Below are 25119 nucleotides of genomic sequence, written 5' to 3' on the forward strand. Positions count from 1 at the left end.
AGTAGCTCCCAAGCTGTGGAGTTGTTTCTTACATAAGCTGTTCTAATTACATAAAATAAACAAACATACAAAACAGAAGACAACAGATGGGAAAAATCTACTACTCATACTCTGACCATGCCAAGGATACTGCTATCACATGTGAACATCTGTTTTTAATAACTGCCATGCATATTAATGATATGAACCTTAGTTTAATACAAGGGCTTCACTTACAAAAGCACACGATAATACACTAAAGCTTCTCTTCTCAACTATTCAATGTGCAATATCCTTCCCTCCAAATCATTACACAGTACAGCCATTACACGCTCTGGGGACAGACTGACTTGCCCTTTGGTTAGCTTATGGAATTTAATAGGAAGAGCTCATAAGCATGTAAGATTCCCATTCAGGTATACACATAAGGATAAGACACTGCTTCTTTCGTGTGACCACACAATTACAGGAAGTCCCAAGCTAGCTTCAAAACTAGAACAAAAACCAACCATTTTCTCGTCACTTGCAGAGGGTGAATTAAAAGCCATGACAGATTTTGTATTTTTCGTGTTCTCACTTTTCACAAAATCCTGGGAAAATAAGACAAGTTTCAGCCATGATTCTTTTGGAAAGAACAATTGATGTCACAAAAGTGAACACTTTAAACACTTTTGCTAATAGTAGGGAAGTATCTGCTAGTGGTAACTATTCCACTGTAAATCAAATAATAAATAAGCATTCAATTATAAAAACAGGACATTAAGATATCAGTATTTGACATCTCATGATGTCTAAAAAGCTGATTTATGTCTACAGGTTTCAAAGAAAATACACAATGGAGTTAAGAGAAATTCCCTTCTCTTAAACCATTATCACTGAGCTTGGCTATTAGTTTTGTTCATTAAAGCAGTTCATTAATTAAATTCTTCAACTACTTTACTGAGGTAGAAATAGCATTTTTTAATGCTTGTTTTTAATGCTTTCTTTAATTGTAGAAAGACAAAAAGTAGTCAGAGCCACTTTATCAGGCTCTGCTAAGAATCTGAATGGAGTATCACCACCCACTGTATTTCCAAGAATTAAGTTGGTTAATAAATACTTTGTTTTTAAAATATATGTAACTGCTATTTTATGAAAGTTAGCAATTAAAAACTTATATAGGAATGACTAACATCATCTGCTAACAAAACAATATCCAGAAATCCCGCAGAGGAAGAAAATAAGTTCAATTTGCTGTGCCTGTTTCAGTGGCTCCATGGATTTTTTCCAAGTAACTTATCTAATCATGAGCCACTTCATAAGCATTAACATGAGGAGAGTTTTCAACAGCACCTGACAAAAATTCATCACACAATTGTTTCAACAGCTTTTATTCCTATCAAAGGCTATAAAAACAGGTGATCTGATCACCTTGAAAGGGATAAATAAATTAAAACTTGGGAATTGTTTAGAGAACATGAGATCTTTTCCTACTCATTCCTTATCAAAAGCAATACAACCACAACATTTTCAGATCTGAAGTTTCATACTAACCTCAGATTCATTTAATGAAGTGAGGCTCCTAGTACATCGACGTGACAAATAATTGTCTTCAGCTTTGCATCTTAATGGAATACTTTCTCCAGTTTTAGTTTTGCTTTGTTGTTTCCTAGGCTGTAAATATTTAAAAGGAGTAAAGATTAGGCTATGCATTAGACCTCCAAAATATCTCGAGTTTTCTAAAGTTACAGTGTAAAACCTCAAGCTCAGACGCCACATGAACACGTAAGCTGAAACACAGCACAAGTGTGGGAAGGCAGTAACATCTATTCATTGTGTGATCTTCAGATACACCCTACTGGGTCTCACTAACAGTCTCAGGCAGTATTCTGCCTCCAAAAGAGAGAAAGCGAGACATTATTTAGGGACAAAATCTGTAACGCTGGTTGTTTTGTCATCCATTCCCCCCATACTCTGCACGCTCACAGCTGCTATGTTAGAACACCAAAGGCTAAACCTCTGCCTAATCTTCAGCATCCACATACGAATACATGGAAAACTGCATGGAAAAGTTCCATAATGTACACAGAGAGATGGTGTTCTAGTAAATAAAATATTTTTGAGAAGATGAGAGCTCATGTTTGAGTGTAAGACAAAAAGAACCAACAAGTACTCATCACTGAATATGTAGTTAAAGGACTATATGCTAAGAAAAATGATTCTAGCTCCAGTATCTCCTAGGAAAACAGAAGAACAAAAAGGGGTTAACAAGATGTTAAGAACTGACTTTCTATAAATATAATCATACCTTTTCATTTACAGAGTCATTCCTTCTACTTTGTCTTTCTTCAAGTAAAGGTATTTCTGGCAAACACTGAGGGCTACTGTGGTTAATGCGTTGTTTTAATTCCTTTATAAAGTCATCTTTGTCAGCCAGTTCTTTTCTTAACTCTTCTATCACAGTTGCATTATCCTAATAAACAGTAAAAACCGCTGAGTTGTGGGATTGGCAAAAGGAATTAACACACACAAGCAGTATTGCAATTACTTAGTAGCATCAGTTTTAGAATTGCAGGCTACAACACTTAACTATTCAAGAACAGTAACATTTCACGGATTTGTACGGTCACTGTTACAAGTGCAGTAGTCACAGAATTGCCTGGGAAGTTGTAATACAATATATTTTGATTCTTCTATTTTACTTATGTGCTTCAGCCTTCATCTCCCTTAAGATATAATAACCCGAGCTTTTATTTGTTCCCAAATCCTCGGTACTGTGAGAAAGTCGGCAGTTGTAGGGGAAGTTTTGCTATGAGAACATCTTTCTTCTCAGAGAAAGTGAATCCAAACATTCTCAAAAGAGCACAACTCATTTAGTCTTCTGTTTAGCTTCTGAAATTCTATGCTACGGCTTAGATTGGCTATCCTGATTAAAAGCTGGATGTTGAAATAAGAAATGCAACTTCCAGAGATCATCCCCCCTCTGCTTTTTGATGTTTCCCTTAATCTCTCTCCACGTCCCCTTCTGTCTTTTCAAGCCATTGTAGATACTACCTCAGAGAAAGCAAAGAAAGTAAGAAACCTGAGACAGAACTACTGTCTGAGTATTGAGCCTAGCTTGGGATCCGGAAATGCTGTGAATTATCAGAAAAAGCTACAGATGTCCAGTCTGATTGTAGGATCATAAGCATCAAACTGACATCTGCTTATCTGAACTACTGAAAAAATTGAAATTTTAGTAATTAACAGAAATTCTGTTTCTGAAGAACAAAAATAAAAGCTGGTGCTTTTTTTGGTTAGTTGCACATGATGTCAATACGACAGTGTTCAAGAACAGAACCACACCCAGAATACAAAGAGCAGGTACAGGAGTTTTACAGAATTTATGGGTAGCTAATCAGGTAGGAGGAAAGGAGAGCTGACCTTGCTTGAATCCTTTAAGGCAGATTGTCTCAGTTCTGCTATTTCTGTCTCTTTTTGTATGACATTAGAAGCCAAAGTTTTGAGCTGTTTTTCCAAAGCTTCTACTAACTGATCTCTCTCCTCACGCCACTTTTGAAGATTACGGTCCTTTTCCTCCAGCTGGGCAACAAGTCTTTCCTAAAAGAAGAACAGATGAACAGTGAACATCACCTACTACACACTGAACTGTTCTAACACTTCGGTAGTTAGCACCGTTTTACAGTCTTAGTAAATGTATGATCTCTTCAAGATCCACAGGAGCTCTAGAACTAGTTGCACTACAAACTTACAGAAGCAAAACCATGCTTCTATTAGACAACCTACATTACTCTCCTTGTGAAAAAATATTAGTATTATTTTAGAACCTCCACTTCAATTTGCTCATTTAATGATTACTAATGAGCTTTAGGAAAATAAAGTCACAAAGTGATAATAATACTAAGCTCCTCACATCCTTCTATGCTGCTTGCAGGTTCAGAGAGTCGGGACTAACTACTTCCAGATGTAAAAAAAGCTTTGCAGAATGTACAGATTCACATGTTTAAGAAGTTACATGACAAGAGCCCAGCAAACAGCTCAAGTAACTCAAGTGACTTTGTTATCAGTCACTATTTGGAAAGTGATAAAGGAGCAAAACTGTGGCCGTTTGACCAAGTATTTTTATTCAGTATCTGGAGAGAAGTTTGTGGGGTTTCTTTAGAAAATCAATTGCCTTTTCTTCCTTATAAAGGCTTAAAGGCCTTCTGCTTTGCAGAAAAGAGAACAAACAAAAGCTATTGTACAAAATACTTTCTTAGCCTCATTAAATAGTGATCTATTTTTCAACTGTAATTTTCTTATTGATGTCCCACATACGTGACATTTCATTATGCACTTATGAAAGATCTTTCTTTTTGTGGCCCCCCCATTCCTTCCTTTTCCAAATCAAGCAGTTCTCATATGGGCTTTGGCGCATAAGAAAGCAAGGGGACTTGGACAAGCTGCTCTTATGCACCCTTACTGTTAATACTTGGTATGTAGTTGTCTCCAAACTACAGGCACCAGACAACTCTGCCAGGACCTCATCACTTACAATTTCTGCTTGTTGCTTTCCATAATGTCGTCGGTCCTTAGCAAATTGTTTCATTTCTTTGTTGCAAAGATTCTCAGCTTCTTTTATCTGATTTAGGAGCTCTTCTTTCTCCTCCAGCCACTTTTTTCTATCAGTTTGATACTTAGTCTCACTTTCCTATTTCAAAGAAACCAAAAATGAAATAGTGAGTCATTAAGGAATAAAAGTCTTAAAAGCCAGGTCATCATTAAATAGACTTGTTTCTGCAAGATAACAGAAATATTAGCAGTTTTTACTACAGAATATTCCCAAAGGCAGGTATTGGATAATCATTAGTTCTTTTCCATTAAAAAATAATCATTTCCAGTATTTCTTATTCAGACTGCAGAGCCTCCATAAAACATCTCTTTTTCTTTATAAATGTTCACACAAGCTTTACAGAACTTACACCAAAAGTCAGTATAAGAAAAACTCTTTTAACTTAAAAACTTCTAACACTTTACGCTGCCTTGCAGCAGTTGTAGAAAAACTTGCAGCTCCATTAGGGTTGAAAGACAAAGAAAAGCAACATAGTTTACACTGTAGGAGTAGTCTCCTTTCCTATCAAACCTACTGGCAGACATTCTCATATATAGGACAGAGCACCTGAGAAACTGCTTGGAAAAAATAAAAGTCTTTTAACCAAGGAAAATTAGTAGACCTGCAGCCCAACAAAAAAGGCTTCCTGGTAATAAAGTTAGATGATGATTTCAATAGCTTATATTAGTTGCCCAAGCAACTAACAGAAAACAGTTTTGACAAATACACCGTAAGTTACAATTTGCTTTGAGTTAGTATTCCTTTCTTGCAAACAACAGTTCTATAAGTATACTCTGCTTATAGCACATTGACGTGGTATAGAATGAAGCAATGAATGTTCAACTTTCCCCTCTTCTTGAAAAAGTGAATTGGCTCTGCGCATTAAAAAAATATATCATGAATAAGCTTACTCAAGGTGAAGGAGGAAAGAAGCTCAGAACCATTCCACTAACAGAGTGGATGTAACCTATTGTATACTCACTTAGAAAACTCCCACTGCCAGCCCATTACTTTTATTTAAAAAAACAAACAAACAACAACAACAAAAAATAACATCAGATGGGATAAGACAACTAACTGTTCAGAGGCCAGCAAAAGAAGCACTGCTCATGGCAGCATAATGTAGGGAAGGCTACACTTCCTATACTATGGGGGCATCAGTGATGCCATTCTTAACATACCACAAAAAAGCTGCACCTGGTCCCTATTGCATGTTGCACTGCAGCTTTTACAGGAAGTTTCTGTAATCAATATAACAGTTTACTTTATCAAGTTACAACTTTGAAGTTAAGTTACCTCCAGCTCTTTTTGCAGCTTTATTAATTCTGTACTGTTTTCATTCAAATTTGCCTCATCACTTTCGTTGTTCTTTTGCTGCCAGTCACCATTGCTCTGGTATTCCAGTTCACTGTATTTGTGTTTCCACGCAATCAGTTCTACTCAATACACAAAATGAGGTTAGATAGCATATCATTTCAAATATATATTTGAAATACCACACCAATGACTTTTTACTAAAGCAGCTTAGGTTTTATCTGCTACAGACATAAAGAAATAACAGAAGCCTTTAACTACAAGAGAGTTGTTGTTTACTATGGAACGTTAATGCCTAAGTAATAGTCACATGAAAATGGAAGTGGCTATCACAGTACGTCTAAACCCCTTTTGCATCCCTGCTCCCTTTCCCTGGAAAGATTACCTGAAGCTAATTTTTGGTTCTCTTCTAACTGAGCTTGAAGCATTTCATCTTGTTCAAGCTGCACTTCCTCTTGTTCTTCTAATGTCATCCGTATAACTTCAATTGTTCTATCCCTTGCACACAGATCTGAAGGTTTGAAAATTTACAGATGAACTCCCTACTAGCTCCCATTATTCTCAAATCAAGATTCTCCCATGACCAAAAGCTCTTTTAAAAGAAATAGAGCATCTCCATTGAAATATTTACATACAAATATATGCAGACATGTTTTAAAATCGAAACACAGAAGACTCAAAGTCATTAGCAATGTGACAACATTTACACGGATATTCCACACACACACACACACACACAAATAATGGCTGACCGTCACATAGTTGATCATAGTCTTTGGAGATATCTTCCATCCTCTCAGTTTCCACCAGCTCCTATAATTCATGTTGAAAGAAAAGCATACACAGTAGAAACAAGCAGAATCTTTAACACAGCCTAGAATTAATAAGTTTTTCATATAGCATAAATAAGGACTCAAGCTGATAAAAAGAGTTTATGGTAAGACATTTCAATTAACATATCGTGATGTCACTCAACAAGATCAGGTTATATGCATGTATTACATATGTATTTACTATGCAGATTATTGTATTTAAAGCAATCTGCCAGTGCTCTGTAGTGACTAATTATTTGAATATCTTGCATGGTCTACCACTAATTTCAGTTGGCCACTTTCATTTTGCTCCAATTTTTTTTTTTTTTTTGACCTTTTTCCTGTTGCTTGGAAAACCTGCATCATTCATTTAATAAAAAATAAGAGCAAGTAAAATACCTGTTTAAGTTGTTGGATAGTATAGTCTTTATAATCCAGCTCATCCTTAAACTGGTTATTAATCCTTTCAAGTTCTTCCATCTTGTTCCTGAGGGATTCCTCCACAGAACGCATCGTGGACACCTGTAATGTAAGCACAGCTCACGGTTCATTAAAAGACTTCTGTAATCCAACCTGGCCAAATACTTCTTTGTTAAATAAAGAGGAATTCACAAACAAGTGCTGAGTAGGAAAATGACAGCAAGTGCAAGGTTACCAAGGAAGACATGAATTCATTTTTAAGCTTCAATTTTCCACCCCAAGCACACCCAATAAACTTTCAGACTAAGATCCTGCAAAATGGGTGTTAAGATATCTTCTTGTTTAATAATTAAATTTTAACTATTAACATCACTGAAGCCGAAATTGAAGAAAAAAAATATACATGCTTATATTAAAGAGCCTCTGGAAATTAGTCTATTTCTCTTCAAGTAAATAGCATTCTTCTTCCCAGTTATCAGCGTTTTTTCACAAGACTTAGGTTTTAGGCTTTGGAGTTACAAACCTCGCTTTGTAGTTGCTGAATTTGTTTCTCGGCATCAGAATGTTTGTCTTTTAGATCTGCATACTCTTCTTCTTTCCTCTGCAAATCTTTTTTCAAATTCAGTACAAGGGCAGAACTCTCAGAAAGAATATTTTCTAGCCTTATGTTAAAAATAAAGAGACAAAGAATATTACTGTTACACATCTCATGGAAACAGCAATTACAGCTTAATCCATGCCCTGCCTGTTGGTTTCTATTTGTAAATAGACTCTTAAATCTATCTAGACCAGTGACAAGATTTAAACAATTACTTTCGAATTTCAGCTTGCTTCTCATAATCAGATTCTGAAGCAATAAATTATTCAGATGCTATTCTGAGGGATATACAACAAAACCACCAGAAATCCCCATATTATTCTTTATTTCCTTGCACACTCCTGTTTTCCTCTGGAACTCAAGTAGCATACCAAAGCATCCTAAAGTAGTAGTTTGGCCATTGATAAGCATGCAAATGCATTAAGTCGAAGGGATGTTCCCATTAACTATTTTTAACTCTAGTTCATTCTCAAAGGGCTCTAAGTTAACTCAGTGGTTACTTACGATTCTATACGTTGCACTTTCTCCATTTCACTCTTTTCCTTTTCCCGAAGAGAATGTTTCATCTGCTCCAAGCTGTTTTTCAGCTGCATAACTTCTTGAATCAGATTTGCTTTTTTGCTACTTAACTCTTCAAACTTTTTGTCTGCATTAGCAGACATCTCCTGCAGAGTTGCTGTAACTGTCTCCAGATTAACAATAATAGATTCTTTTTCTTTAAGTAATTCATTGAGTTTTGACACATTGTCTTCCATTGTCTTGGAAGCCTCCAGGCGATATTCAAGCTCTCTTATTTTTACCTCACAGTTGGCAACTTCCTCCTGAAATTGTGCAATCACTCTCTGATCTTCTGCAGTCTTTTCTTCAAACTCCAGAGTTTTCTTTTCTATTTGCTCATGTAACTGATTCACAAGATCATCTTCCTGACTAGTGTGAGTTGTAATCTCACATAGCTTCGTTACAAGTTGACGATTATGATTTTCAGCATTATTCAGTCCCGCCTTTAGGTTTTCATTGTCTTGAAGCAGTGCTTTGATGTGCTGACATTTTTGTGAGGAAACATCAACAATACTTCTGCATACTTCCCAAATCCTTTCAAGACTATAGTTAAAGGAGAGGTCCTGCACAAGATCTGAGATGGAAGAAGTCTGTGACTGAATGCATGCAGAACTTATTTGAGATGTCCCTGGCTCATCTTTTTCTGAGTCTGAGGAATCCTTTACACTGACAAAGTCAGTACCGATGGCGTGAAACTCTAAGTGACATTTGTATAATTCATCTAATTTGGTCCGCATTTCTTTTACTTGTGACACTTTATCAATTATATATTCTTTGGCAACTTCTATGTTGTTAGTTAGTTGGGCATTTTTGTTTTCAAGTGTCATATTTATAGATTTCTGTTCATCCAGTTCAGAAGCAATTTCCCGATAGTCAGCTTGACCCTGCAGAATTTGTTCACGGAGGACATCAGCTGTTTCTTCAGAAAAAGAAAGCTGAATACGCAGGCTTGTTACCTGCTTACTGAAATCTTCTTTTTTATTTTTTTCTTTTCTGCATTGTTCTTCAAGCACAGTTAAATGATGTTCCAAGATTTCAGTTCTTTCCCTCAGTGCTAGTACTTCCTTTCGGTACGCGGAGCACTTTTGTTTCATGTGTTCAATTGTCCTTTGCTCTACAGTGTTCTTTTTCTTTCTCTCATTTACAACTACTGTAAAACAAACAAACAAACAAACCAAAAAAAAAGGGGAAAAGGAATGTAGCTCAGATTGATTAAAATAATTATTACATAGCAGTTCACAACACCAAGTAGCAACTTCTAAGTGAAACACTGTCGTAATATGCAAGCCATACCCTCACATCACATAGTATTTGATACTAGTGAAGGAATTAAAGTCCTCTGAACACGTAATCAGGTGCCTCAGATTTCTATACAGAATTAAGAGCAAAAGGTTTTCAGGCTGGAAGAACACGTTTACCATGGCACTACTCAAACCTTCACACCAGTAGAAAATCTAATTAGATTTAAGAAACATGGGAACGAGATAGATAATTCACAGCTATATTCTTTCTATCTTCCGTGCTTCAGCAATCCCTATAAGGCAGCCAGGAATCACTCCATCTACATCTAAATGGTAGATAAACAGTTCTCTAAGAAATTTCATTCCAACTCACAGTCCTCTTACTTTCAAAAGAAAGATAAAACCCTGGACAAGTTGATCACTTAAGTGTTGATATCTGTCTCTCTTATTCAGTTGATCTCTAAACAAAATATGAGGATTCCTACTTCTGTCCACACTTACTCTTTTGCATATAAAGTTCACTCATAAAGTTGTACAAATTTGCAGATTCAAGTTTCCATAAATATTCCATTAGCTTGGGGCTGTTTTTTTCTTTAACTGGTGAGCAATTAGCTAAAATCACATGCATTTTCTTTCTATCAAAAGCGACTTCTGCTGTATTTCATCATTGCTTTAGAATCCAGTTATGTCCATTCCATAATATGCATACTTTAAGTATTAAAAAAAATAAATATAAGTCAAGACTTACTAGGGATTGGGTCACCACAACAATATATTCCATGGTGATTCTTGTACAGTCCTTTTATTACTACAACTACAGAAATGCAGAATTTTATAGCGCCCACGTGCAGCCTGCATTACATACAGATTCACATGTACTGCATGGAAACAGCCTCTTAACTCATCTAAGGAGTTTTATATACAGCCCTCAACTGATTTAAAAGTCATACTGAAGAAACAGCAGTGGCGTATTCCACCCCAAACCAGGTTTTGGTTTTGACTGCTGCTCCCAGCAACACTAGTGAGGGGAAAATGATTTATAAGTAATCTAAACACTTTATGCTGAAAACAACAAGCAAGCACTAAAGCAAGATAAATAAGACTAGGGAGAAGATGTGTAATGTTCAGTCTAGAAGCTCCTTACACAGGAAGTAGGGAAAAAGCATTATTACAGAGCATAGGAAACAAGACATAAAAGCTCAGAGAATGGTGTAAATACCCTGAACTTGAAGCTGAGATAACCTAGCATCTCCTAAAACACTTTTGCTCGTGCTACTTATATAACTAATTCTACAAAAGAACCAGCACAACATACCTGTGCTCATTGTTCTACTGTGTATATTTAACATAGCTAAAGAATATATATTAAGCGGTTTTTGAAATTGGACGCTATTAATACTCACAAATAGAAGAAAATTTTAACATGATTGAATACTCAGTACATCTTAACAGAAAACTTCATGCTGACATTGTGACTATCAGCTACCCATTTTAATTCCTATGTGGAGCATTGCTGTCATTAATTTTTAAATGAGAGCTTTGGTCATATGATTAGAACAAACCCACTACTATTTGGAGTATGGAGGAGTCCACATCCCTCCCTCAGTCTCTGGTAAGATGCTTATATGTGATGCCATTCAGTGGTCACATTAGGATTCAATATTTATGCCAAATAAAGGCAGCAGGGACAAATCATCCAAGAACAGCATCTCATCCAAAGAAGGCCTTGACTTTCTCCCTTGCACATATTTTGCAAGAGGAATACAAGAAAGGAAGGGAATACAGCTAAGTTGTAGATTTTCCCTTCTACATTGTATATGCCTTCCATAATTCTAGGAACACTGATGCTCAGCTGTGCCCAGAAGTGAAGTTAAATGCATCAGAGCTTATCCAAACCATTTTGCTCAAATATTGCCCATGAGCGAGCAATTAGCAGGTCGTCAACAATTTTGATAGTTGCTTCAGGAAAAACAAACCAAACAAACAAAAAAAAGCACTTGAACAGCTGATGCTACTCAGAAGATCAGCAACAGCAGTTGAAACAATCCTAAAGAAACTGCTTTAAAACTATTACCAAATCTGCAAGTGCATCAACAGATGAGGAAAAAGCAGCAAAAAGGAAAAAAATAGTGCAAAAACCTTTTATTCTTAAGCATTCAAAAACGAACAGCATAGGACCTTCTGAAAAAGGGATATTTACATAACAGTTACTTCTATTTACAGTTTAACACAGTGGCTTTTCTCCTTATACCATAAGGTACGCGCTTCACAGCCTTTTGCTTCCTATCTGGAATAGGAAGCAATTTATTGTTTTGGAAGACACCCTGTTCAAGGATGGAAGAAACTGTACCTTTCTTTGGAGGTGGCTCTTCCACAGTAGGCTTATCCTCGTCAGTACTGTGCTTTCTTCCCACTTCCCACTCAGTTTTCTCTTGTTTCAGTGCTTTAACTGAAAGCACTGAAAACTGGCTGCTTTCAGTTCCTTTATTAGTGTTCTCTTCTGCCGGTTCTGCTTTAATGGTAGTTAAATGGTAGGTAGTCTTTTCCTGTATTGATATAAGATCAGTTACATTGAAGCTTAACAAAAGGAGCACTTAAGTCTCAGTAATCTTCTGTAGGCAAATATTTACACAAAACCATACAGCTAAAATATTTACCCGGTGACTCTATAGACATCAGTTACAAATCTCAATAGCAGACAGAACAAGTACACCTTCAGATAATGACAAGTGCAATACTCGGTAGAGTATACAAGGGAAAGCAAGAGCCTAGCAGGTCACAGAGTAAAAGACTTGCACACAATCAAGAGTTTACCAGTTTATCAAAGAATTTCCAGTTTCCAAGAAGTCAACAAAATTACAAACATGGTCAAAGAGCAAATGGTCAGCTCTCATACAAGTTCATCACATCACACTTCTGCTAAGCTGCTAAAATCACTTTCATCGTGACAGATATAATCCAACCTTAAAGCTTACTCAGCTCTGTCACGCATATTTTAGATTGTGTCCTTAACCACAAGTGAAGCTTCCTTACTTACAAGATGACGATTGTTAAGCCATGCTGGCACTGCCAAGGACTGATTATTCATCTTTAGTAGCTTATGAAAAGAAAAGCCTCAGAAGTGTTCAGGCCACACAATCTCACAGATAGAGTTGGAACCTTGTTCTTGGAAGAAGTAATAGGTGAGGACATGACTACTCATCACAGTCAGCTTTAACACCATGGAAATACTAAGTTGCAGTGATGCAGACAGTCAAAGACTAAGAAGGGTCAAGTTGCTAAGCTTACAAGGTTAGAGATCTGAGTGACAGAATTAACTATAAATGTTTTCAGAGCTACTTCAGGCTACCAAACATCAAAAAATGAACAAAAACCACCAGAAGTGGTATGCACACATACTTAATCAAGCCAGTCTTCACATATTCAGTAGCTCGCAGTACATTAGTCAGGATAAAGTTTTATGGACTGCATAGAACGTGGAGATATCCTGAGCATTCATAGCATTTTAAGCTACCACAAGTTGGTATTAAAACAATTTTACACAACATCTTCTTGATAAAGTTACCTCAGTTGCTTCTTTAAGTTGCTCAACAGACTCATCCAATTTAATCATCTGCATTTCAAAGTCTGTAACACACAGAAAAGGTTGTATTACATAAGTAGCCAATAGAGTGTTTATTAAGTAATCAATTTTTCCAGATATTCTAATGTTTAGGTAGCTTTTGAACAGATTAATTAATTTGCATGTGGTCTTCACTTATTGGGAGTGATTCAAAAGTTTTCTATATTTCTTGGAATGAAAACATTGCATCAACAAGACATAAAGAAGAGTAGAGATTACAATATAAAAGTAAAAATCAAGATATAGACATTTAACCCCATACTTACGAAAGCGTAAAGCTGCTAGTTGCAGTTTAAAGGAGAGGGGGAAAAAAAGAAAAGAAATAACCAAAAACCGTGGAATTGCTGAACCTGAATATACACAAGGAACAAACTATCACTTATCTACAGGCTATGGTTCCAAAGGTAGAACATCTCCTCTAATTCCTACTCAAACTGGTTATTTCTATTTTAGATTAATGAACTATTTCTGTCTTCTACCTTTCACATTGCATAACTCACCTTTGTTCTTCTGCATCAGCTCTTCTTCAGTTTTAAGTAGTTTGCTGTTTTTCTCTGTTAGCTCTTCTTTGGTCTCCATCAGTTCAAAGTTAGTTTTCTCCAGCTGCTTTTCAAACCAGCCAATATCTTCCTTCGGGTCCTCCACGGATACAATGGAACTATGTGCTGCCTCAGCTTGCTCTTTAATATCCATGACATCATAATGCACAGAATCAAGAATGCCCTCAGGATCAACACAGGTGTCAGGCACTATGCTATGTTCTCCACCCTGAAACGTAATTTATAATCAGTTAAAACTGGTGAATAGCTGACTACATAATAGCTGTTATTTCTACAGATAGTCTGGATAGCCACTATGAAGACAGCCATACAAGAAGTTTTTAATTTCAGCTTCAAAACCCACCTCACAAATTCACATACAACATGACAGTGATTCGTATGGGGGGAAGATAAGTGGCATTCTAGTAACAGCTAATATATTTTATAGTATTTGATGACCACACTCCCCCCCTTTTTTTTTTTTTTTTTTTTAAAATATTACCCCAGATTGATCTCCTTCAAATTTAACGTACAAGTTCGGACTCCCCTTTTCTTTGTATACAGTGTAAATTTTCATTTTGTGTTGCAGAAACAAGGAAAATGCCCAAATTCCCAAAGCTTTCTGAAACTGTTCTTAAGGCTCAGCAACTATTCCTGCTAGATGAAGAATAGATGTATCTTGCTCATCATACAGCAACACAGCATGCACTTCTTTGTAAACAGCCTTGTGTTTCTATAAGATGTGCCCATAACATTTAAATAGTAAAAAGGAAAATATTTAAGGAAAAAAAAAGGAAAATATTTAAGGAAAAAAAAAGGAAAATATTTAAGAAAAAAAAAAGAAAAATACCAGGGTGTCACGGTTTAATAATTTTGTAATTTTGCTATCAGTATTCCACATCATAACATCATATAAAGCATGGATAATTTTACTGAATCTGCAACTTACAGAAGAAGACTACATCTCCCAGAGAACAACACGATGGGTCACGGGACCTGGACTCTATATTAACTCTGTCGCAGACTAGACTGACGTCTTTCGAGTTCTGGCGTTCAGGGGAGTGTGTGGGAGCCTTCAGCCGTTCGCCTAGATTCACAGTAGGCCTCTCGGTTATGGGACTCATTCTCTCTCCTATTTTGCTTGATTCGTTAGCTCAATTTTCAATTATATTGTATTATATTGTGTTATCCAGTATTTCGATATAGTATTTAGTAAATAAGTGTGCCTCCTTACATCGTTGCCGCTGTTTTCTTTTCCTAATTAACTTTTTCCTTTCTGCCTTGGGCCCCTGCGGGGCCCACAGCCCCTGTCACAGACGCAGGTGGACTTTTCATTCAAACCGTGACAGATTTTGGTGGAGAATGCGGGCAAATTGAGTTGCTGTTTTTCTGTGTTTTCTTCTGTTGCTCTTTTAGCTTTTAACAGAGCTACAAGTTTTTTTTCCTGTTAAGGAGCTATCTTAGGTTTGCGATTCTGCACCTGTGAGCTTGACCTTGAAAGTCCAGGCGGACTGCCAATACTCCGGTTTATTTTATAAACACTGCTGAGCTTTGTTTTTTTTTTTTACTTTTCTTCCCTCTCTATTGAAAAAAAAAAAAAAAAGTTCCCTCTACTAAGTGTGCTTTATAAGGTACTGCATTTCATTAGTTCCTCTTTTACGATGCTCCAAACATATTGGACCATGTTTAAGCTACCCTATTTTTCTTATGAAGTTATAGGAATGTATAATAGATTGAAAGCATGGTTAGCAACGCTTATTTGGTATTTGCATGCAGCTACAGAGGGAGCAACTAATGCAACTAATGCAACCAATAGTACGGATATGGAGGTTTTTGAGCGTGCTTTTCCTTTCTTCTTTGCATCTTTTAAGCAGTCTTCGACTGACCAGTTGTCCCAGTGGACCACACTGTCAATCGTATTAATCTCCCTCAATTTGCTGTTGGTTATTGTAGTGATCTCACTCGGTATCTGGATTTATAACCTCAGGAGGAAGTCTTCCCTAGAGTCAGAGAATACTGAGTGGCAGGGAGTGTGGAGAAACTTTGGAGAGACTTTTAGAGGACAGACATCTTTAGTGTCATGGAGCTTTACTCCTGAACACTTAAAGAATCCTGAGAGTTTGACTGCATATTTGAGACAGGAATGTTGTGGCTCAGGCAGATCTCAGGAGGCACAAATGACTTGGGGCCTAGCTAATGCTTATCGGGCCTTATTCAATACCATTCCTGAGAGGGAAGATTTTGAGGTTGAGAGAGAGAGTCTCAGGGCCGAGAATGAGAGTATCCAATCCAAACTCGACACTCTCCAGTCCGAGCATAACGTCCTCCGGTTCGGGTACAACACTCTTCAGTCCAACTACAACAGCCTCCAGACTGAGTTCGGTGCTGTCCAGTTCGAGCGGAACGCTATCCGAGACCAGCTATGTGCCCTCCGGGGAGAGCTGAATGTATTTAACCAACAACCAGGGTCACATGTAGTCCAATTTGACCAGCCATTGGGGGCACATGTAGTCCAATTTGGCCAGCCACTGGGGGCGCATGTAGTCCAATTTGACCAGCCACCGGAGGCACATGTAGTTCAATCTGACCAGCCACCGGGGGCACATGTAGTTCAATCTGACCAGCCACCGGGGGCACATGTAGTCCGATTGGAACAACCATCGGGGACACCAGATACAATGTTGGTTGCCCCTGTAAGAGGGCGAAAGACAAAACAAGTTTCAACTCAGTTAGAGAAAATGCAGAAGGAGTTAGAAGAGCGGAGGGAGTTAGGAGAGCAGGACTCAGGAGAGCAAGGGGACTCAGGAGAGCAGGGGGACTGAGGAGAGCAGGGGGAGTCAGAGGACCAGAAGAAGTTAGAGGAGCAGAGGATGTTAGAGCAGTATAAGAAGATGTTAGAGGAGCAGAAGAAGTTTCAGGAGCAGATGAAGTTGGAGGAGCAGAGGATGTCTGAGGGGAATAAGAAGATGTTAGAGGAGCAGAAGAAGTAAGAGGAGCAGAGGAAGTTAGGAGAGAGGAAAAAGAAGGAGGGTTACCTGGAGGAAATAACACAAGGGTCGGGGTCAGAGTCTGAAGAGGAGCCAAAAGCTACTTTTTCTTTACGAGAATTTCTCGAGTCCAAACTTATAGATGGGGCAGCCTCATCAACACAGTTGCCACCATCAACACCTGGGACGCTTGATAGAGCAAAAGGTGAGCAAAGTATAACGACCATTATTGATCGATCTTTTAAACTGAGTGAAATTTGAGATCTAAGAAAGGATTTCACATGTCAGCCAAAAGAAAATATGGTCACTTGGTTACTTCGCTGCTGGGACAATGGTGCCAACAGTGCATGGCTTGATGGCAGTGAAGCTCGCCAACTGGGTAGCATTTCCAGGGACTCGCGTGTGGACAGAGGTATTGGCACATGCCAAAATCGGTCCTACACCCTCTGGAAGCGGATGTTGATAGCGGCAAGAGATAGATTCCCCTTTAAACGGGACTTGGAGCCTGAGAGAAAGAAATGGACTGATATAGAGAAAGGTATCCAATCTTTGAGAGAAAGTGCTCTGGTGGAAATGCTATACAGCCCCGAGTTCAATCGTAACGATCCAAACCAATTACATGATCCTGAAGCAGTCCGCGTTCCACGACAAATGTGGCGTGACTTTACAAAGGCAGCTCCAGAAAAGCATGCCAGTGCACTTGCATTAGTATATGGCAAAGGGAAAAGGAAACCCTTTGTGAATGAACTAATTGGCAGACTTCAGGAACTTGAATTATTTATAAGCGCTACAGAAGTTAATCTGTATACTTCAGCCATTGTCAAAATTGTGGAAAGATTAAACAAAATGGAGGGAACACAAAATGATATTATTGACAAATTGGCTAATGTGCCTGATGTAGATGAATCCACGGTGGTACAAGATGATGGAAACCAGGATTTCCACGATCGCCTATTGAGAAAGCTAAACAACATGAGTTCCTCTCGACCTGTATCATCGAAAATCTCAACCATTAAAAAGAGACGTCCTCATATTCAAGCAAATGACAATGATAAGTCACCTCGAATCAACGATGAGACTACACGTCTTGCCTTGTTGCTTTTCCTCTGTAGTCATGGGGAGGACATGAAGAAGTGGTGTAATTCATCCACTTCTGCACTTCAGGCATGAGTGGAAGAATGACAAGGTGAAACAACTACCAAGGTGAACTATTCCAAGAAGGGGAGAGTTCCAGTTGCTGCAAGCCACCGAGGTAAACAATAGAGGGGCCCTGCCCCCAGCCAGGGGGGGGAAAGGGACAATAGAGTATACTGGACTGTGTGGATTAAGTGGCCTGGCACATCTCAACCACAGAAATATAAAGCCTTGGTGGACACTGGTGCACAATGCACCCTAATGCCCTCAAGTCACCAAGGGACACAACCAATATATATCCATGGAGTGACTGGGGGTTCCCAAGAATTGACTATGTTGGAGGCCGAAATAAGCCTCACTGGTAAAAACTGGCAAAAACACCCTATTGTGACTGGTCCAGAGGCTCCAAGTGTTTTGGGTATCGATTACCTTAGGATGGGATATTTGAAGGATCCCAAGGGGTATCGATGGGCCTTTGGGATAGCTGCTGTTAACACAAACGGTGTTTATCTGCTGTCAGCTTTATCTGATCTGTCAGATGATCCTTCTGCTGTGGGGTTGCTCCAGGTAAAAGACCAAGAGGTACCAATTGCCACCAGAGTGGTTCACAGACGGCAGTACTGCACCAACAGGGACTCATTGCTCCCCATTCACAAGCTAATTCGCCAATTAGAGAATCAGGGAGCGATTAGCAAAACTCACTCGCCTTTTAACAGCCCCATATGGCCAGTGCGTTAAGCCAGTGGAGAATGGAGGTTGATGGTGGATTACCGTGGCCTAAATGAAATCACACCTCCATTGAGTTCTGCTGTACCAGACATGCTAGAACTCCAGTATGAACTGGAATCAAAAGAAGCTAGGTGGTATGCCACCATTGACATTGCTAATGCCTTCTTTTCCATCCCATTGGCTGCAAAATGAAGGCCACAGTTTGCTTTTTCCTGTAGAGCTGTTCAGTATACCTGGAACCGTTTAACTCAAGGGTAGAAGCACAGCCCAACAATTTGCCATGGGTTGATCCAAGCTGTCTTGGAACAGGGTAATGCTCCCGAACACTTGCAGTATATTGATGATATTGTCGTGTGGGGCCATACAGCAGCAGAGATTTTCAAGAAAAGAAAACAGATAATCCTAATTCTTTTGCAAGCTGGTTTTGCCATTAAGCGCAGCAAGGTGAAGGGGCCTGCCCAGGAAATCCAGTTCATAGGTGTAAAATGGCAAGATGGGCATCGACACATCCCAGCAGATGTGATTGACAAAATCACTGCTATGTCTCCTCCGACCAACAAGACAGAGACCCAATCTTTTCTGGGAGTAGTGGGCTTTTGGAGAATGCATGTCCCAAACTACAGCCACATAGTGAGCCCCCTCTATCAGGTAACATGGAAGAAGAATAATTTCTCATGGGGTCCTGAGCAGCAGCAGGCTTTTGAGCAGAGAAAACAAGAGATAGCCCGTGCCGTGGCCTTGGGGCCAGTATGGACAGGACAGGATGTAAAGAACATCCTCTACACTGCTGCTGGAGAGAAAGGTCCCACTTGGAGTTTGTGGCAAAGAGCTTTAGGAGAAACCCAAGGCCAACCCCCGGGACTTTGGAGTCGAGCATATAAAGGGTCTGAGGAGTGCTACACTCCAACTGAGAAGGAGATCTTAGCCATGTACGAGGGGGTTTGGGCTGCTTCTGAAGTAGTTGGGACAGAGGTTCAGCTCCTTCTAGCACCTCGCTTGCCTGTGGCCCCCCTGTCACGGACACAGGTAGATTTTTGTTTAAACCGTGACAACTACCCAGAATGCAGCATAAGGGAATTTTTGCCTAGAACTCTGGAGGACTATTTGTAACTCAGAAAGGTCAGAGATAGAAAGTTCACACTGATTTCTGGGTCACCAGCCTCACCGTACATCAGCATTTTTGGTTTTTAAATGATACATAAAGTTCTCAATGGCACTGCTCTAGTCGGTAGTTCTTTCCCTTTCTGTGCAGCTTGCTCTGTGCATGGCTTGTGAACCGCTATTCAGGCCAGACAGCTGCAGCCCCAAAGACCTGCCATAAATGTACAAATTCTACCAGGATAATGTCTTGGTAGTGGAGAAACAGGATGCGCAGTCATATGGCTCTCACACATACCTTGTACAACCAGCTTGGCTCTGGACTGGGCATCACCAATGTCACAGGTGTACACGTCACTGTCACTTTTCTCCAGATTTTTTATGCACAGCTGCAGGTCTCGTCCTCTCTGTGCCCTCTTGTATTTCCTGCCAGGCCTGAGCTCAGCAATGCCTTTCCTCCATATGACAAAGGATGCGGCTTTCTCGCTCTGACATGTAAAAAGTGCACTTCCACTTTCTTCAATTTTCACATCTGAAAGTTCCTTGATAAAGTAATTAGGTTTTTCTGGAAGGAAAAAAAAAAGGATGAGGGTGTAGGACAAAGGGATTTGTTACCACAACAAGTCCCAAGCATACAGAGGTGTCCTGAATCTCCTTTGCCCTCATTTCAGAATATCACATAGAGATGCAAAGAGTCTAAGAAGACCACAGAGTCCACCCATTTACATAGGTTTGATAATTCCAGTAGATATCTGGAAAGTTCAATACCATTATACATGCGCTGGTAGGATCTCATCTGATCAACTGCATATAGTTTTGATTACACATATTCAATAGAGACTAATTCAGATTGCCATCTTTTCTTGGCTCACTAACACCCAAGATCATAGAATCATAGAATGATCACAGAATCATAGAGTGGCCTGAGTAGAAAAGGACCTCAAAGATCATCTAGTTTCAAACCCCCTCCAAGGGGTCACCAACCACCAGACCAGGCTGCCCAGATCCACATCACACTGGAGAATCATTCAGTTTCCAGATTATTTTAAGGAAAAGATTTTAATCCATCATATTTTCTGAAAACTAAGAATTGATCCTGCTCAAGGAAACAGAAGAGAAAAACATCACCCACAGGCTGCAGATATTTACCTCGACTTCTCTACATGCCTTCCCCAGTGTGCTTTTCAACTCACCTTGCACAGTGACCCTGGCTTTTGTTATGGAGTCCTCTGTCTCACAGGGGTACTCCCCACTGTCCTTGGCAGTAGAGTCATGGATGATCAGAATGGCCCCAGTTCCCTCCTGCTGCAAGTCGTACTTCTGGCTTTTTCTGATTGCTTTGCCATCCTTGTACCACCTGATGTTCAAATCCGGTTTTGACAGCTCACTGCTCAGGCTGATGTCCTGCCCTGCTGCTGCTGTCTTATCCTCCAGCTGTTTTGAAACCTCAGTAGGTTTTCCTGGAAGAAAACATTGCTTTTTGAGTAACATACACTTAGGGTAGGATGCCTCTCTCAAAATACATGCATCTACATGCTGGAGATAAGTTAGAGAGGCACTTGCAACAGACGCCATCCTACAGCCAGCAGTAATCTGCAAAGTACAGACAATAGAATTCCAGGCAGCATTTATTCTCTCTTAAATCTACCCAATTGAGGATGATGAACCATGTCTGAAAACTGCCTCTCTCTTCTCTCCACTCATCACACTGGGAGCCTCGGATGATGCTCTCAGATGCACATGTTCTAGATAGGAATTTGTTGTACAGCTAGATGATGTGAAGGCCATCCCTTCAGCTTATACTTAGAGGATATTTGCTCCCACAGTTCCCTCAACAGATCATTCCTGATTTACTGTTAATGGAACAAGCTGTAGTGAGATGACCATTGCCAACACTACCCCAGTGCTTTGGGTAGTTCTCACATTTGTGTAAAATGGTTCCTCCTTTTACTTATTTTTAAGAGAAATTCTCAGTGCTTCAAGGTTCAAGTAGAAGGTTGCTATTCACTTTAACCATATTATGAGTTAGCTCTCACGACAATCTTATCAGAAGACAGTTGAAGGAATCAGGCCCCAGAATCTCTCCCATCTCATTACCTTTCACAGACAGAGAGGCTTTGGAGGTTAGACCACGGGCAGTAAAAACGACTTCCTCAGCGTCAGTAGGAGTCACACTTTTGATAAGGAGAGTCTATTTCTGACTCACGTTAGAAGCTTTAAATTGCCCACTACTTTCCACTCTGCTTCCAGTCAGTGTCCACTTGAACTCATCAATGCTTTCATGGGACGGAATGCATTCAAAAGTACAATCTTCTCCCTCCTGGATTTCAGTGTTTTTCAGCCGTTTGGTAATGCCACTATTCAGCTCTGGAAGGTAAGAGATAGGTTAGTATGAGGTTTATATGGAGAAAAGGCATTTGTGACATATGTGAGTATCAGTACTGGTGTTTTAACTCAGGATTTGCAGAACATGGCTGTGTTCCTTACTGATGTATTCTCTAAGACATTCTCCACTCAGAATTACCAGAAAGCTATAAAAAAAAAAAGAGACGTGAATCTCTTGTCTTTGCTCTGGAAGAACTACAATTAGAGCAGCTCAGTCCATGGAGCAGAATGAAGATTCAATGAGCTACAGAGGGAACAACCTAACAGAGAGGACAACTCTAGGATGCTGCGTGAGAAAAAGGGTTTTGCCTATGACAAGAAATTAACTGTTTCTATTAGCTCATTTGTTACCATCCTACCCCTATTGGTGTTCAAACCATTTCTCCATTTTAGGGATGGTTTGAAAGGAAACATTTCCAGGACATTCTTGATGTGTTTGGTGATTTTCATGGCAAAATGAGATACATTTACATCAAAAGCAATGGGAATTTTCCAGACATCACTGTGCTAAATTGCAGTAATACACTTCTATTGTAGAAACTATTAAGGCTCATGGGGGAATAGGTGTAAGACATAGTGACCACACTGAATGTGCTTTCAGCACTCCTTTACTTTCCACAGTACTTACCCTGAAAGCCGACCTTTGATTTGGCAACATCAGTGCCAATATCACAGGTATAGAAACCTGCATCTGACATCTCGAGGTCATGGATAAGGGGACATAGGGTCTTCCCAGACTGTACCAGCTCATACTTGTTGCCAGAAGGGAGCACAACACCGTCCTTTTTCCACACTGGTTTGACCTTCTCTTTATAGAGACTTCGCATTCCAATTTAATCACACCCCGCTCCTCATCAAAAACATCATCCAAGGACTTCATGAAGACAGCAGGCTTCTCTGCAATTAAACAGGCAAAACGGAACACCATTATACAGAAGATCAGACATTTCCAGTTGCTTTCAGATTTTTAAAGAGGGATAAATAAATCTTCACCACTACTGACGACACCAAGATAGAACCTAAAGCGGTTTCATGTCTGTTGACTGAATACGCTTTATGGAATTCTGAACTAATCAGTAGGAGAATACAGGGAACAGGAGGGACAGCCTGCATTGCCTTGGGTGGGACTGATATCATATGAAGTAATTGGGATGCAGCTCTTCTAAAGCTGGAGAGCTGGCATTGCCCTCACATGGAGCAGAGCTCATACAGCAGGCCACAGGATTAAGAGGAACACTTTTGATTTTCCTGTATTATTGACTCCTCTTATCTGTCTTCTATTTCACACATCAGATGTTTATACTGGGGAAAAAACTTCCACCAAATGCAAAAGAAAGGAGAAAGAGGAAATCCTTCAAACTCTGAGCGCATAGAGTAAAAGAGCTTAATTGCTGGGGAGAGCAGATTAGAATCACAGTATCCTTAGAATTGGAAGAGACCCTTAAAGGCCATCTAGCCCAGCTCCCCTGCAATAAAAAGGGACATTCACAGCTAGATCAGGTTGCTCACAGCCTGGTCATTAGTCATCCCAGAGGCAAAACACACACTGAATGATCTCTCCCTGCAGTCATAAATCCTTAATTCCATAAATCACTGGAAGAAAGCCCATCATGACTTTGCTGGCTATCTGAGCCCCAGAGAGGTGAGCTTTAGAAGCAGGATTGCTGCACAATAGAATGAACTGGAGCTCCTTAGCATCTCTTACATCCAGGAGGGCTGTGATCAGACCCACCTATCACCTTCAGGTGCGCTTTCTGACACCTTGTCTGACTTCACTGTCACTGTGCCAGCATCCTCAGGCTTAACCTGCTTCATTGTCAGTGTGCAGCAATTGCCAATGTTCTTGATGTCATTGTAAGTGTTGGTGTAAAGGAGGTTGCCATTCAGGAACCATTCCACGTCCTCGTCATCATGGGACAGCTCGCAGGAGAAGACAGCAGAGCTCTCTTCTTCAATTTCCACATCCTGCAGGTGCTTCGATACTTCTACATTGCAGGCTGTGGGGAAACAAGGTGAACTGTTACCACTGTTACTATAAATCATACTGGGATGTGGTAGAATGGTTGGACTAGATGATCTTTGTGTAATCTTCTCAGTGAAGATTATACATTTATAAAGTTAGCAGGAGAGAATGGCAGAAATCAACCTCAAGAAGAGAAATCTGAGGTGAAATAGGACATGGAAGAGGTCACCCTCCCTGCTCATACCTTCAGCTGTCAGCGTGGCCTCAGTCTCTGCAATTCCTGCCTTGCACTTGTACACACCAGCATCATCGGGCTTCAGCTTCAGAATATTGAGCTCTGCTGAATGCTTATCCCTCTTGATCTTGTACTTCTCAGAGGGTTCGATGGGTGTGTGGCCCTTGAACCATTTCACAACCTTTGGAGAAGGCCTGAAGTCACAGGACAGGATGACAGAATGACGTTCCAAAGCTGTCTTGTCCTCCAACTTCCTGGTGATTTGTATATGGTAATCTGCAAAGCAGGGGTGGAAGAGAAGAAAGGATGAGGACAATTGGAAGAAGAGGAAAGTCTCTTGCGTATATTCCATTCCAATTAATGTCATGTTCACAATGGTTTTTTGAACCACTCCAAAGATAAAACAAATGATTGTCTATAGGGAATGCCATTGACTACATTTCAATAAAGTAATACTGTATATTATCTACCAAATGCAAGGTCCAGCTCTTGTTCTGTGCTTATTAAATTGCTCCCAGTTGAGGCTTTTATTCAAATAAGAGTGAGTTGAAAATATAACAAGTACTTTAGGATGTGAATGGAGACTCTTACGCTGGGGACAACAGCAGATAAAAAGCCTGGAAGTTTCTTTCAGGTGAAATCAATGACAAACTGCATCAAATTTAGGTGCTACCAAACTTAACCTTGTCTAGTTCAGAAATACAATTAATTTCACCTGATCTGACTTCTTTGGTATAGCCAAGGACAAAACCTCAGCTCTGTAGATCTGAATAGTAAGCACATCACAGCTATTCAAACACATCTTTTACTGAGATGCAGCTGTCTCATTTAGTGTCCAACGACTTTGAACTGGAAATGGAGCAGACCCTCCAGACACACACAATATTTCAATGACCCCAGTGAAGGAAGACTGTACGTTAATTAATTCTTCATCT

The 25119-nt window shown here is 39.6% G+C and overlaps 3 protein-coding genes across 5 annotated transcripts; all 3 read right to left on the bottom strand.

Annotated features, from left to right (window-relative positions):
* Positions 1-3877: 3877 nt before the first annotated feature.
* On the bottom strand, positions 3878-7215 carry LOC146755692 (kinesin-like protein KIF20B). Its single transcript, XM_085525367.1, has 6 exons — positions 7075-7215; positions 6616-6676; positions 6249-6374; positions 5846-5985; positions 4493-4648; positions 3878-3934 (listed from the first exon to the last, which is right to left on the bottom strand). The coding sequence occupies exons 1-6, from the start codon at positions 7186-7188 to the stop codon at positions 3878-3880; spliced, it is 654 nt and encodes a 217-aa protein (XP_085381493.1). The 5' UTR covers positions 7189-7215.
* A 382-nt stretch (positions 7216-7597) lies between these two features.
* Positions 7598-12034, bottom strand: LOC146755693 (kinesin-like protein KIF20B). The gene is made up of 3 exons (XM_085525368.1): positions 11843-12034; positions 8198-9401; positions 7598-7757 (listed from the first exon to the last, which is right to left on the bottom strand). Exons 2-3 carry the CDS (start codon positions 9343-9345, stop codon positions 7598-7600), a joined length of 1308 nt encoding a protein of 435 aa, XP_085381494.1. The 5' UTR covers positions 9346-9401; positions 11843-12034.
* Positions 12035-20794: 8760 nt separating this feature from the next.
* LOC146755694 (obscurin-like protein 1) lies at positions 20795-24149 on the bottom strand. 3 transcript variants are annotated; one of them, XM_085525376.1, is made up of 4 exons: positions 23719-24149; positions 22615-22883; positions 21699-21968; positions 20795-21061 (listed from the first exon to the last, which is right to left on the bottom strand). In XM_085525376.1, the coding sequence occupies exons 1-2, from the start codon at positions 24027-24029 to the stop codon at positions 22850-22852; spliced, it is 345 nt and encodes a 114-aa protein (XP_085381502.1). In that variant the 5' UTR covers positions 24030-24149; the 3' UTR covers positions 20795-21061; positions 21699-21968; positions 22615-22849. The 3 variants fall into 3 exon arrangements, with proteins under 3 accessions (XP_085381502.1, XP_085381500.1, XP_085381501.1); XM_085525374.1 differs by having other exon boundaries at positions 23719-24128; XM_085525375.1 differs by lacking the exon at positions 20795-21061 and having other exon boundaries at positions 21444-21968; positions 23719-24128.
* Between the last annotated feature and the right edge of the window lie 970 nt (positions 24150-25119).

The sequence above is a fragment of the Coturnix japonica genome, chromosome 31 (genome assembly GCF_054131305.1).
Source record: "Coturnix japonica strain WE chromosome 31, WE-NBRP24, whole genome shotgun sequence".
In the NCBI taxonomy this organism is placed as follows: Eukaryota; Metazoa; Chordata; class Aves; order Galliformes; family Phasianidae; genus Coturnix; species Coturnix japonica.

What these genes read in the sequence shown, in the direction of transcription:
- LOC146755694 (XM_085525374.1), bottom strand. Translation starts at nt 22,813, where the DNA reads ATGCGAAGTCTCTATAAAGAGAAGGTCAAACCAGTGTGGAAAAAGGAC. An exon ending in ATCAAAGGTCGGCTTTCAGG is followed by an intron (nt 21,969 to 22,614) that starts GTAAGTACTGTG and finishes CTTACCTTCCAG; the next exon opens with AGCTGAATAGTGGCATTACC.
- LOC146755693 (XM_085525368.1), bottom strand. Translation starts at nt 9,345, where the DNA reads ATGAAACAAAAGTGCTCCGCGTACCGAAAGGAAGTACTAGCACTGAGG. An exon ending in AAAGTGCAACGTATAGAATC is followed by an intron (nt 7,758 to 8,197) that starts GTAAGTAACCAC and finishes TTTTAACATAAG; the next exon opens with GCTAGAAAATATTCTTTCTG.
- LOC146755692 (XM_085525367.1), bottom strand. Translation starts at nt 7,188, where the DNA reads ATGCGTTCTGTGGAGGAATCCCTCAGGAACAAGATGGAAGAACTTGAA. An exon ending in AGCTGCAAAAAGAGCTGGAG is followed by an intron (nt 4,649 to 5,845) that starts GTAACTTAACTT and finishes TCTTTGAAATAG; the next exon opens with GAAAGTGAGACTAAGTATCA. An exon ending in GAAAGCAACAAGCAGAAATT is followed by an intron (nt 3,935 to 4,492) that starts GTAAGTGATGAG and finishes CATTCTGCAAAG; the next exon opens with CTTTTTTTACATCTGGAAGT.